Genomic DNA, 13,947 nt, shown 5'->3' on the forward strand with positions numbered 1-13,947 from the left:
ATATTCCAGTACCACCTGGAAGACCACTGTGCCCTCCAGGCTCACATACGCCCAGAAGAGCAGGTGGCAGCTCTCCCTGATGAGGTGGATCTGCAGAAACTAGTCAGACTCATCATTCATCCACTTGCTTTCTGTTCTTCTTATGGGAAGGCACCAGGAGTGGCAGAATGCACCCTGCACCACACCAGCCAGCACCCAGGTCCCTGCACAAGAAGTGCCAGAGTGGCTTCACACGCCAGCGCCCAGGACCAGGGCAGGAGAAGCAGCTCAGGAACATCTCAGGGGCTGCATGTGGGCAAGAAGTGATGTGGATGAAATATTCGGTGCCCGCGAGGGGACAGGGCAGGCAGGGGGCACCTCAGCTGGGGAAGGACGCAGCTCGGCGCAGGAAGCAAGTGCCGAGAGCACGTGGGCGGGGAGCAGGGCGGCAGTCCAGCCACTCCTGTCAGCACAACACTCCGCGGATGCTGGCCGGACTGCACTCCCCGGCCTGGCCGGCAGGGGTGCGGAACTCCAGAGCCCTAAACACACCACTCAGAGGGTAAGTGGGCCCGCTGCAGTCCAGCATGACTTCTCGTTATGTGGCGGCTGGAACGCCCTGCTCCTCAGTGCCACCCCCAGGACGGCAGGGCACTTAACCATCAGCCTCGGGTCCCAGCCAGGACTAGATTTGCCTCCCTTGGGGAGAGGAGGTTAGGAGCAGCCAGGATGACTGAGGCTGGCCTCCTGCACCTGGAGGGGCAGGAGAGGGCACCCCGCAGTTCTGCGTCTAATTTGGAAGAGATACACTTTGCTGATGAGCAATTTTAAAAGTTACACCAACAATGTAACTGGGAAATAATTTCTAGAGTTGATCACAAATACATAAATTTGAAAAAAAAATTGCAAAATGTGGAAAAAACACTCTCAATTACTAAAAAGATATGCTACCCACAGAAGAACGGCATCAGAGGATGACGGCAGTCCACCGTCCTTGGTGTTGAGGCTGTGACCTGAGGTGTGTAGTGACTGTTCCGATGTGTCTGATGTACACAGTGATACATCTGCAGTCAGACGGCGACACGCGCCTCGCCTCAGTGCTGGCTCTGTGCGTGTGAGCCTGAGATCCTCTGAGCGTGTTCCCATGGCCTGGAGTGTGCCAGCCCATCTCCCTGCCACACGCTGGATCTCTAGGACTCCACCGCCCCCAAGCCCGGGACCCCTGCAGGCCAGCAGCCACCTTTGGCCCCCCGCTCCCTGAGCTCAGTGCCTTGACTGTGTGTGAGACCGTGCAGCCTCCGCTTCCTGCCCGGGCTTACTTCTCTTGGCATGCTGCCCTCGGGGCTGTCACCAACCAGGGCCCCCCCTTCTTCAAGGCAGAATGCCATCCCCCGTGCACACACCGCATTTTATGCACCCACCCCTGTCAACAGATACTTAGGATGTTGCCGTCCTCGGCTAGTGCACGACGCCAAGGCAAAAGTGGAGCCACAGGTGACCTGGAGATGTTGACTGACATCCCCTGGGTCCCCAGCCCAGCGCTGGGACTGCTGGCCACCTAATAGTTCTAGAATTCCTTTTTCAAGGAGTCTCCACGCTCTTTTCCACGGGGCTCCGCCTGTCCCTCCATGGACAGTGGTGAGGGCTTGCCCTTCTCCCCTCTTGCTAGCGCGCTTGCCTCTGTGAGAGTAGACACAGCCGTCGCAGCTGGTGCAAGGGGTCACCATCAGGGCATGGACTGCACGTCCCCAGGGCCACGGTTTTGAGTCCCGGAAGGGCAGTGCGTCTCCTGTGGCAGCATGTCCACTCGGGCCTTCGCGGCTTGGGATCTGGTGGTTTTGCTAGTTCCTGGGTGGCTATTGGTTTTGCCATCTGACTGGGCGAGTTCCTTAGGTATCGGGGGAACTACCCCGTACTGGAGCTGGGTCAGCAAACGCTCTCCGCCTTCTCAGACCGCCCGCTGTGGCAGAATCCTTGCTAACTGGTGCAACCCCACTTACTTACTTTTAAGTTTGTTGCCTGGACTTTCTGGCGCCCCACGGTTCGCAGCCCTCCCCTAGGCATTCTTCCGGAGTCACCGCTTCGATCTAACGCTGAAGTCTTTCACCCATTCAGTTGACTGCTGAGTACAGTGTGATAAGGCCGGACTCTTCAATGCGACTTTGAGTTAGATATTCCCCAGTCTCTTGGCCTACCTGGACCACTATAAACATTTTTATGAACTGAAACACACCATTCCTAATGTTTTTCTGATACCCAGGACAATTGGCATTAGCAACTTGTTTTCCTTACACTATACTTATTTAATTCTTCCTAAATTTCCTTATCTACATTTTACTTAGAAAAAATGTACAGCCACAAAAACAAAAGCACCAATGAAAAGCATCCCAATAAGTCAGCATGTTTTTGTGCTTATGATTTAAACACAGACCATAATCAAACAGTCCTCAAAATTTCTCCAAGATTGGAACTTTAGCAAATAAACTTCTGTTTTAATGAGTGATGTTGAGCACTATCAATTGATTGACCAATATGTTTTTGACACAGAGATGTGTATTTGCATCCAAGGTTGCCCAGTGCAGCTATAGAAACCCCAGTCTTCCCCTGCCTTTAGCTGCTCATAAAGAAACTCTCCACTCCACCTTATCTAATATGCCATAAGACCCTCCTCATTTCAGAGGGTCCTGACCCACACCCACAGAGAGGACAAGAAGAACTGAGCAGACAGGCCTTGCTGGGTTCCCCTCCCAGTCTATTAGCCTCAGCAATGCAGTGAAGTCCTCATAAAAACCCAAGAGGGTTGGCTTTGGGGAGCTTCCAGACAGCTAAACACATGGAGGCAGCAGGAGGGTGGCCCAGGAGAGGGTGTGGAGGCTGTGTCCCTCCCCACATGCTGTGCCCTAGGGCTCATCTGCATCCTAAAAATAATAAACACATATACTTCGTATGCACAAGGCCCTCGGTCTTACCCCCAGCACACAGAAAATAAAACAAACAAAACTCCACTATATGTGTTTTCCTGAGTTGTGTGAGTCACTCAAGCAAATTAAATGAACCCAAGGAGGGAAGTTGTAGAAACCTCAGCTATAGCTGGTCAGTTAGAAGTACAAGGGACTGAGCCCTGGACCTGTGGGATCTGATGCTATCTCCAGCCAGGTAGTGTCAGAACTAGACTGGATAGAGGACACTCAACTGATGTCCACTGCAGAACTGCTTGCTGGCTATAGGGAGAAACCCACATTGCTAAGGTCACAGAGGTGCTTCGTGGCCACGGAGAAGAAGGAGGGTCTGCTTGTCCAGCACTGTGTTTTAGATGTCTAATTTAAGCTTAGGCTCCACTCCTTGGAGTCAGTCTCCTAAACTCGGTAGTTCAGTGGAGACTCAACTGGATTTACCCTTGGCAGGAAACCTGTGTGGACCACACATGCTCCATGGACATCTTTTATTTTGAATGAACGTTCTGAACGTTTTCCATGACTTACATGAAGACTGTTAGATGATGAAGCTAACCTTTGCCAAGGTTTATCCTGTAATATCAGATAAAGACAATTAGAAAATATAAAATTATTTGGTATATAATAATATAAAGTAATACAAATTTTCCATTTTTAGCCACTGACAAAATTTCCTATCTTGAACAGTTAACATTTAAATAATCACATAATATGCCTAAAGAAGAGACCAAAGGCCTGCAAGTTGCCCAGTTGTAGGGAAGATTTTGACAAAGAGAAGAAATACAAGTGATCTAAGTGATAAAGGCCTTAAGAACTAAACGGTCCAACTTGTGTCTAACACATATCTTTAGCCTTTTTTTTTTTTTGGTATTGGGGATTAAACTCAGGGGCACTTGACCCCACATCCCCAATCCTTTTTTGAATTTTATTTAGACAGGGTATCACTGAGTTGCTTAGCACCTTGCTTTTGCTGAGGCTGGCTTTGAACTCGAGATCCTCCTGCCTCAGCTTCCCAAGCCGCTGGGTTTACAGGGGTGCGCCACCTCGCCTGGGTATCTTTCACCTTTTAACCCTTCACCACTTATAGTCAAGGCAATTCCTCGCTGGCTTCTGGGGGCCCTCTGAGGAGGCCAGGAGGCTGGGCTGAGGCTGCTAGGAGGCACTCTCCCTGCCCTCTCAGCCAGCCAGCTCTGAGCACCGGCTCTGCACAGGGCTTGCTCCTGGCTCCGTGAGTACGCGGTCTTCAGCTCCAGCCACATTTCTCTAAGAGCTGCCAATGAGTTTGATGGGTCTTGACCAGCATATCAAATAATCAAATAATCTAGAAAGAAAGTACAAAGACTATCCCAGGGTGTGGGCTGTTTTTGGACCCTGCTTCCAAGCTTGTGTCTATGTGCACATCATGTGTACCTGTCCTACAGGGTGTATGACCCCAACTGTGGGTGACAGTCCAAGGACTCTGATGGCTATGGCAGGGAAGATGTGGCCTCTCTGCAGTGCACATCTTTCCCACCTCGGCATGGAGCACCCTAGCCTGGGCCCAGATCCACTGATGTCCTCTGTAAAACTTTCTTTGCCACCCTCTAGCCATGCCTGTCACTGGGTTCTGTCCACCACCAATGTGAAGGTGCAGTCGGCACTGCAGTGGCCAGCACAGCCTGGCATCACGGCAGTCGGAGAGGGAAGAGATCTAAAGTGTGTGTGCACGGCCTCAGGGCTTCCAACCTTCAGTAAGACACAAGAGACTAGTCAGGGCAAAACCTGCACTGACAGCGTCTTTCAAAGACCTTGACATGGACTACCCCTCCTGTGCCCTTGGTGAAGTGTCAGCTGATTCACTGAGAAACTTAAAAGTCCAAAGGACACTGTGACATGGTGGCACCTGCCACCACAAAGAGGCTAGGGGTTCAGTGTAAACATCTTGACTTTGAAATGTTGTTCTCATTATGATAATTCTTGGTTGAAACAAAGAGTGCAGTCTTTTTTCCTGATGGGCTTGCCCAGCTTAAAGATGGGAGTCGGCAGAGGGAGGACGGGGCAGTGAGCTGCAGCAGAGCCTCGGGACTTTTGCACCAGCGTCTCAGCACAAGGCTGCTCTCCCAAAGGCAGGGCTCCAGAGACCACCACCTACAGCCTTTGTGCAGGAAGCAACACTGAGCACGCTCCCAGCTGGAAAGTGTCGCCAGGTCTCCTCCTGTGCAAAAGGCACTTGCCCGTGCAGGGACCTAAAGTTCAAGGCTGTGCTCCTGAGGGTGAGGCCTGGGCCCAGGATCCAGCACCTGTTCCAACTTCCCAGCACAGTTAGCCTCATCAGGCAGGCCTCTGACCCCTCCCCAGCAGCTCTGGCTGGGTCCAGGTGTGACCCGGGGTTCTGGAGGTGACAGGATGCAGGATGCAGGAAGGCCTCCATGCATAGGGATGGGCAGAGGGGGGATGCTTCCCTCACACACAAGGGAAGCCCTCCAGGCTCTGGACACACACCCAAAGCTGCAGCCCAGCAAGGGCAGCCCACCCAGGGTCTGGGAGGCAGGCAGGAAGCCCTCCCAGGAGCAATGCCTCCAGGGACAAGGTGGGCACTCAGAGTGTGGGCGAGGCTGGTGCAAAGCACTGAGAAAGTGTAAATGTGGGGCAGATTCTGAAGGTCGAGCCCACGGTTTGCTGATGCAGAGCATCAGGGAGTTTGGGCCAGCGCCAAAGGACCAGGGCTGCCCTTTTCTGAGATGGGGGAGGAATCAAACTGAGATCCAGACACATCCAGCCTCTGGGATGTTCAAGGGAAGATGGCGAGAAGACACATGGACAGGTCTGGGGTCCAGGGCAGGAGTGCCCGCTGCAGAAGCTGAGGAGGAGCAGCAAGCAGGTGACCTGGTTTCAGGGTCAACAGAGACCTGGGACAAACTCTGTGCTGATGATAGACAGGTAGTTGGAGTGACAGCTGCATGGGAGGCTGCACCCACCAGGCCAAGGGGACAGACACCGGGGGCAAAGAGCACCCTCAGACATGGTGCTCTGGCCTCAGCACAGCACTGGTCAGGCCACAGCTCCAGGCCACAGCAGCCCGAGCAGGAAAGTAAAGGGAGAGGCAGCCAGTGACCTGCCATGATCCCGCTCAGCCTCCAAAGGCTTGAGAAGAGTGGGGCAGAGGTGTCACAGACATGTCAGCCCCAAGGGCACCTGCCCTGCTGCTCTCACGTCCCACGGCCACCACCTGCTACAGACACTCAGTCACCACGGGCATGACATTGCTCCATGGCACCCGGCACTGCTGTCAGCCTCAGTCCTCATGCAGAGCTGGCACCCTCTGCAAGGAGGGCACCTGGCTCCTGGAGGGAACCCTGCTGCCCTCAGCAAACCCATGAAAGGAGATGGGCAGAAGGTTCCAATGGAATGATGCAGGGAAGCTGGAGGTTGAAGCCAGGGCTGCCACGCAGGTCACAGCAGCCCCACATCTCCTGGCCACCCTTCCACCATCCCTAGCACCTTCCCAATCCCCAGGCCCCACTCGGCCCCACCCTTCCCAAGGCCAGCCCTCTGCCTTCCCCGAGCCTCAAAGCTCCCTTTCTGGGTTGTGGGCATGGCCGTGGCTGCACAGAGGACTCAGCATCCCCAGCTCCAGGTGGGAGCCCTGAGGCAGCTACCGCCACAGGTCACCCCACACAGTCCTGCCCGCCAGCCCTGAGGAGACAAGACTCCACGCTGCCTCCAAAAGAACAGCCCGTCTCCAGTTGGGGAGATAGCTCAGTCGGTAGAGTGCTTGCCTTGCAAGCACAAAGCCCTGGGTTCAATCCCCAGCACTGCAAAAAAAAAAAAAAAAAAAAAAGAAAAAAAGAACAGCCAGTCTCTCTTTCACACCATGACTCCTCTTTATTTCCAAACTATCACAGAAGCCCAAAGCTTAAAAGGGGAAAGCTTGTGGCCTCTAGGAGGTTCTTTTCCTGACACTCTAGCTACCCCGAGGCACTTTCCAACCCAACAGACACACCGATATTTTGCCTGATAAGCCTCAAAACACTGAGAGACTCTGCCCTGAGAACAAACCTCTGCCCGGTGTCCAACACCGCAGGGTTTATATTTCATGAGTGAGGAAGAAAAGGACAATTTGAGGCACCAACGAACCACGCCTAGAGACCAGCCACCCATCCTGGTGCCGACTGTACACCTCAGACCACTGCCCCACTTCTGGGGACTGCTAAGGAGTCCCTGATGAGAACAGGAGAACAGGCTGGAAGCCCGGATGCCCCAGGGCTGCGCCTGCCTTCGGCCCACTTAGCTGCTGAGCCTTGAGCCCTGCCACACCCCTACCTCTCCAAGACAGCCAGCCACAGCAGAACTGCTGAAGAAGGACTCAGGGGTGCTGGAAGGGTGCGTGCAGGCTTTCTTGTGACAATTCAGATTTCTTTTGGGCCGTGGGTATTAATGTCCCCTCCAGCAGTTCTTCCCAGGGGCCAAGACTGTGACAGCTAATCCTGATGGGTCACATTCCTCTAAAGGAGCACGTATGTCTTCAGTCTACATAAGGTGGGAAGCCATGGCCAGTGTGTCTGACCAGCGAGACCCGGCCCCCAACTTCAAAGGTGAGCCACCTGGGGCAAGGAGGCAGGGAAAACTCACGCAGGACCACAGAGCGGCCATCAGGAGCTTCTCTAACATAGTCCTTCCCATCTTACCTCCTTGCACCTGCAGTCACTCAGGGCCAGACCAGTGGATGGCCCCTTCCCTACACCCAGTCAGGCCCCATGGCAACCACCCTTATCCCACGCCTGACTGCAGCAGGGGGCTACTGTCTGCTGCTTAAAACAGGACCCTAGCATCCAGATCTTCACACGCTCACATGAACAGCTCATTTGCTGGTCTTAAGCATTTGCAAAAATTTGAAAAGGCAGTCCAAATCATATACATTAGCAAATACTAAAGCAGATTTTCAGTGACTGTTTTTTTCTTAACTAAAAATAAAAAACAAACTTGCATAGAATTTGCCTTAATGTACTATTGAAATGAAAGTGCTACCTACATGTGTTCAAACAGCTCACTAGTAACTAGTCCAGTAAAGACGGTCCAACTCCAAGCCTTGTTTCCCACCCAGGTGTGCAGGGACTCACAGGAGCACCTCCTCCTGCCCAGGAACCAGCCTGGAAGGCAGCTTGACTGGTGCAGGGCACTCAGAGCCCACAGGAGCCCGTATGCTGTCACCTGGCTGACCTGTACCCTGCCCAGCAGACCCACTCTGTACCTAAGGGAAGGGGCCAGTTCATTTCCCTACACCCAACACCCACACTGGTCCCTTTTGAACTAGGAGTTTCTCATTCAGATCGCTGCAGAAGACCTGAATCAGAAGTTAGGGGGAAAGATCAAGATGAAGCAATTCCCAGAAAAGAATGAATTTAAAACTAGTACCCAGTGAGTGGTGAAAATCTACACATGAATTAATTTTTACCTTTACATCAACAAGGCACAGTCACGAAAGGAAAATAAAAATTACTCTTCTTACCTTTTATTTGCTCTCAAGCCCTATAAAACCCTTTATACCACATTTAACTTCACAAAGCACATATGCTGATTAATCCTTAAATAGGCGTGCTGGTAGTTTCGAATGCATGGCACACAGCGACTCGATACATTAAAAACCCAAGCTACAGAGTAGTAATTTAAAGAGTACGATGACTTCCATGTATTTATCTAGTTGGAATTTAACACCTCAACAAATTAACTCACTGGACTCTTTCAAATCTATTACAGGGAAAGAGACACTGACCCTCTGCAGGCTGATGAGAGCGCTCGCAGCCGGGCTCCGGGGCTTGAGGCTGGACCCCACCAAGCAGCCCAGCTCTGCCAGTGCCACCAGGGACCTCGAGCCCTGCACGGGCTCCCCAGGGTTCTCTCCAATCTCCACGATGCAGACGTGAGAAAAGTGGTTGCAAATTTGTACTTAAAAGCACTGAGAAATCCACAGCTACTGTTCACAAAACAGGCTGAAATAAAGCAGAACCAGGCTGCCAAGCCTTCTTACCACAATCCTGTTTAAATGGCAAGAAACAGCCGGAATAACTTACCTGCTGGTGAGTAGAAATGTCTGCTTCATGTGACAACCCCTTTTCCAAATTCATTGCAAGACAAGAAAACTTCCGTAACAAGTCAGGCACCCGGATCTAAAATACACCCCTGGACACCGCAGCATGCCCATGCACGTCAGTAAAGTTCAGACGTCTCTGCTGAAGTTCCATGTGCTCCCCCCGTAACCCATAGCAACGGGACACGGAGGAAGCTGTGGTCTGCAAGGACTCAGACGCTATCTCAATTGTCTCATGCACAGAAAAAAGGCCATTTATATAAATCACGCTGTGAGATCATTTTTAAAGTATTTCCTCTACCAAATCAGAAGAATAGCACTTTGGCCGATAGGGGTAATTTCTCAGTCAGCACAACAGCTGCAGAGAATTTGTTTTTTAGCAGCGCGGTGCGGCTCGCAACCTTAATCACCGCTGCCACGGATTCTATTATGAGCCTGTACCACGTGCACTGGCTTCCTCAATGACGGCCAGCGGAATCTGCACATTCCTGAAAACCCTCAGCGATCTGCTTTGTTTGCCTCCCCAACAGCTCAATAACCTAAAAGCCGTGATGGAAAAAGGAAGGAGTAAAGAAAAACACTGCTTCTAGAACCTGGGTGTCCCTGCAAATTTCCTGTTCTCCTGGGACTTGGGGTGAGGAGCTCGCCAAGGGCCTCCTCACTGCCCACCCTCACCACGCAGGGCCTGAGGGTCTGGTCAGGACAGGCTCTAGCAATGCCGCAGTCCCAGACTGTTCTGTGGGGGCACGCTGAGGAGTGGCCAGGCAGTGCCACTGGCCTATGGGCTGGGACAGGGCCTTGGGTGCAAGTTAAGCCACCAGCCAGATGCGCTCTGCGCCCACTTCAGCACACCTGTGCTTTGCCGTGAGCAAAATGCTCAACCCCAACAGGAATATTTAGGGAGTGAACCCACACCACAGTGCAGAAACCTGCAGCGGCTGCCTGCCAGGTAACCATGACAAACCCCTGCAGCCAGCGCTCCAGTGGACACAGGAGCAGCAGGGGCACTCACTGAGCGCAGGAGGAGGGACGGTGCGGGGCCTGGGCTCACAGGGACAGCAGGGCCCGGCTCCCACAGCCAGCACTCCTCGCCACACTCCAGGGGGCCGTGGGCAAGAATGGCCCCGGTGGCCCACCCTTCCCTCTGCAGAGCTGCTCCCTTCTCACAGGGGCCCAGCTGGCCTGGAGTGGCCTATAGTCCTCCTCCCTGGCAGGGCCTCACCTGTAAATGCCATGAGCCAGAGCCTACGTCCCACACAGCAGTCAGGGTGACGAAAGCCTCATCTCACACAGTTCCCAGGCCCTTGGCAATGTCACCTCCCCTGCCCACAAGACAGCCTCACATGGTGAAAGCCAGTCCACACTGCAGCCCACCCCCAAAGGAGTCCCAAGGCTGAGCTATAACCTGCAGAGTCCATGCATGACCTTCCCTCCATGGCCCAGGCCCCTGCAGCTCCCCTGCCCAGGGCACACGTGAGTGTTCACACACGCACACACACTGGTAAAGAAAGCTGGAGGTCTGGAATGGCAGTGTTGGTTCTCCTGGGGTCAGCAGACCTGTGACCTGTCCCGGGTATCTCCCTCCCTCATCCTGGTTTCCAACAGGCCTGTGAATTCTGGAGGAGACAGGGGCCTGCAGGCCGAGCAGCGACAGCAGCATCCTGCCGGCCACCAGTGACCAACACCCCCTGGGCCTGAGCGGCGAGTGAGCACAGGGAGCCTTCTGCTCCGACCTCAGGAGCCAGCCTCCAGGGGAGTCACTTGAGTGCCAAGCTTAACTCATTTGAATCATTTCAGATAGAAAACCTGCATCCAGGCACGTTAATCAAGGGCTGAAAAGCAGGAAACAGGATCTCATCTTTGCCCTCAGACAGCCTCAGAATCAGGTCCCTCTCCTCCCTCCCCTGCTGCCCTGGCCTCCTCCTCTTCTTGGGAGAGAGGGAGGTGACACCACAGCCCCAAGCCATTTTGCTCACTTCCTGGCCCCAGAGATTCGCAACCCGCTGGATCTCACGCCCAGGAGAAACTGCTAACAGACTGCTGGGCCTCCCTCCTGCCCCCGATGGGGAGGCTGTGTTTCCCGGTGCAGGTGGGCTTCAGACCCTGAGCCCTGGGAGGCAGCAGGGCACCTCATAGTCACAAACCCACTGCGGTTCAGGCACAGAACCCCAGAAGGCAGCACCAGTGGGCCTCGACCAGAAGGGGAGGTGTTCAGAAAGCGGGCTAGGCGCCAGCCAGAAAGTATGAGTCATCCTCCCCTGGGCTCAGCCTGCCGCCTCCCACTCCACTACCTGGAAGCTGAGGAGTAAAAGCCACCATATGGCAGACTCCGCAAGCACTCGGGGGCCTGGCACCAGCCGCCAGCACCTACAACACGCACAGCGAGGAGGCACCTGCCGAGCACTGGGGGGCTAGAGAGGCCGTTGATGCCCACACCCGCCCCCCAGGGGTCTGCCCTGAGCCAGGAAATCCAGTATAAGCATTTGGGAATGAGGGGGCTGGAGAAGCTGGGGATGTGGGCGAAGGGTCAAGCCAGCACCGCAGGGACGGGGGAAGTGGCGGCATCACAAGTGGGAAGCGGGTGAGCACAGATGTGAGAACCTGCTAGACGTGTCCAAAGCCAGCCGGAGGCCTGGCCAGAAGCAGGGCCAGCCAGAGGTTCTAGTGAAGACAGGAGTCCTGTGAGCATGGGGTCTCCAGGCCTGCCAAGGAGCACCACCTCGATTCTGGGCTTTGTGCAGTGGTCCCATCTCCCCACCGCCCCTAGCCTTGGACAGAGGGCCTGGCCCCTTAGTGCCCTGGCCTCGCTGGGATTTCCTGGGCCCTCCACCCAGTCCCGGGCACAGCTCTACTCGAGGTTTCCAAACAAAAGGAAAGAGGAGCCAAGTGCTGCAATCCCAGCGACTCCAGAGGCTGAGGCAGGAAGATTACAAGTTTGAGGCCAGACTCAGCAACTTAGCAAGGCCCTACCACAAATAAAAGGGCTGGGAATGTGGCTCAGTGGTAGAGCACACACCCTTGGATTCAAACCCCCATACTGCAAGAAAAGGTGGGGAGATGAGCCCAGAGCAGCAGATGCAGGGACACACAGGTGGCCCCAGATACAGGCTCACCTCCTGGTGAGGACATCAGACCTCAGCACACTCAGCTGTGCCCAAGACATGCCCAGGGCTCGCAAAGTAGATGTGAGGCCTGAACTGGGGGAGGCTGCCAAGGCCTGGAGCAGAAGATGCTCGGGAAGCACTGCCTACAAGTTACATGCAGGTCCTGGACCCCTCTGCTGATGCCAGGAAGCCGCCAGAAGTTCAGCCCAGCACTTGTGCTGTGACTCCCCTATGGCTGCTGTGGCCCCCAAGTCTCCCCAGTGTCCCACCTTCCATCCCTCATCTGAGTGTCACCAACTGGACAACTAAAGTCAGTCTAACACTTCACCATTGCATGGCCAGTGATGCTGAACCCCTGCCTGCCTGCCCAATGGCAGCCCAGCGTGACAGGCCACCCCATCACTCGCCCAGCATGATGCTGCTCCAAAGCTGGCACCTCCGCCTCCCGCTTCCTACAACCTGACCCAGGAGGCCAGCTCCATGAGGCAGGGGTCACAGGTGTTCTGCTCACTGCTGTGTCCCCAGACCCAGAGTAATGCCTGGCATGCAACAGATGCCCAGCAGAGTCACTGCACGAGAAAACACTCAGAGCAGTGAGAAATCCTACCCCGTGCCTCTGGGTCAACAGACTAGAGAAAATCAGGATGCCCTCTGGTGTAAGAGCAGACTGCAAGTAACTTCTAAGGTAAATTCTCCCGAGTAGCAGAGCATAAATTCAAGAAAAAAGGAAAGAAGAGCTCATTTTGAAATGTTCATGCAGATTCGTCCCCGAAGAAGGTAATGGGCTGCTAACTGCCCAGAGCCCTGGAAGTGAACAGGCGACAGGGACAGAAGGAACCAGAGCAGCCAGGGGGCAGAAAAGCAACTGCATCTCATGTGGAGTCCTGGTTCTCTCTGCTTTGTGCTAGGGCTTCTGACTGATGGGCAGGAAGAGCAGGTGAGATGGTGTCAAAGCCATCCACTTAGGACTGGTCCTCCCTCTGTCCCCACCCCTCTACCTGCAGGTTCCCCCACTGCTCCTGACACGCAGCCAGCACTAGACAAGTTCTGACCTAAGCACGCACAAGGCCCGGGCGCCCCCTGCTGCCCACTGCCTGCCACTGCCAGTCCCAGCGCACAGCACCTGGCACACACACTCCCAGTCAGCAGCAGCCCAGTTCCTCCAGCATAATACTCTAGGGGCCACATCTACCAGTGAACATGAAGTCCCAGGTCACGAAGGACCAAGACAGTGAGGGCTGGGTATATCGGGTCTGGGATGTGGGCTTCCCCTAGGGACAGGAGGCTTGGCCAATGGGTTGTGTCTCAAGCCAAGGGAGCATCTCAGCCAGGAAGAGAGAGGGGCCAGGTGGTCACTGAACAGTTCAGAGCAGTCAGGGGAGGGGAGGGCCGGGGTCGTTCCAGGCTCTGCCTCCTGCCGCCCAGCCTCCTGCAGAAGCAATGGGGGCCAAGACTGGGACAGGCGAACCTCTGAGGAGAGACCCAGGAGAGACCTCTTCGGCTGTGCGGGCAATCCCACGCTCTGCCTTAACCACTCAACTGCCACAGGGAACGGCAGCAGCCCCGCCTGGCAGTTGGGCTCATCTTGAGGCCTTGCTCTTGGCATGGAGGGCTGGGTGTAACCTGCTGCCCAGAGGGGCTGCCGCTGCTCCTGGCTGTACCCTGCTCTCCCCACTGCCATTGCAGGAGGACACCTTCCTGTGAGGTGTTCGCACATTCATCTCACACAGCTGGGGAGCAAGCTCCCTGGGCCCTCGGCCCAGGCCTTGCTGCCATGCCCAGAAACAGCATGCGACGCAGGATGCTGGGAGCAGCAGGACCAGCCTGGCCCTGGCTAGCCTGG

The 13,947-nt window shown here is 54.7% G+C and overlaps 1 protein-coding gene across 8 annotated transcripts in view; it reads right to left on the reverse strand.

Annotated features, from left to right (window-relative positions):
• The window catches only part of RGS12 (regulator of G protein signaling 12), a 96,496-nt gene that overhangs the window by 43,658 nt on the left and 38,891 nt on the right, over positions 1–13,947 (reverse strand). For 3 of the 8 annotated variants that reach the window (XM_079154379.1, XM_079154380.1, XM_079154382.1), the window contains exon 4: positions 3,462–3,506. The exons of 2 other annotated variants lie outside the window; for them this stretch is intronic. In XM_079154379.1, coding sequence (XP_079010505.1) covers positions 3,462–3,506 — 45 coding nt within the window. Of the gene's footprint in view, positions 1–3,461; positions 3,507–8,983; positions 10,103–13,947 lie in introns of those variants that run through there. 3 more of the 8 variants (XM_079154384.1, XM_079154385.1, XM_079154386.1) reach the window with 3 other exon arrangements.

Source organism: Sciurus vulgaris, assembly GCF_902686455.1.
Source record: "Sciurus vulgaris genome assembly, chromosome: 9".
NCBI lineage: Eukaryota > Metazoa > Chordata > Mammalia > Rodentia > Sciuridae > Sciurus > Sciurus vulgaris.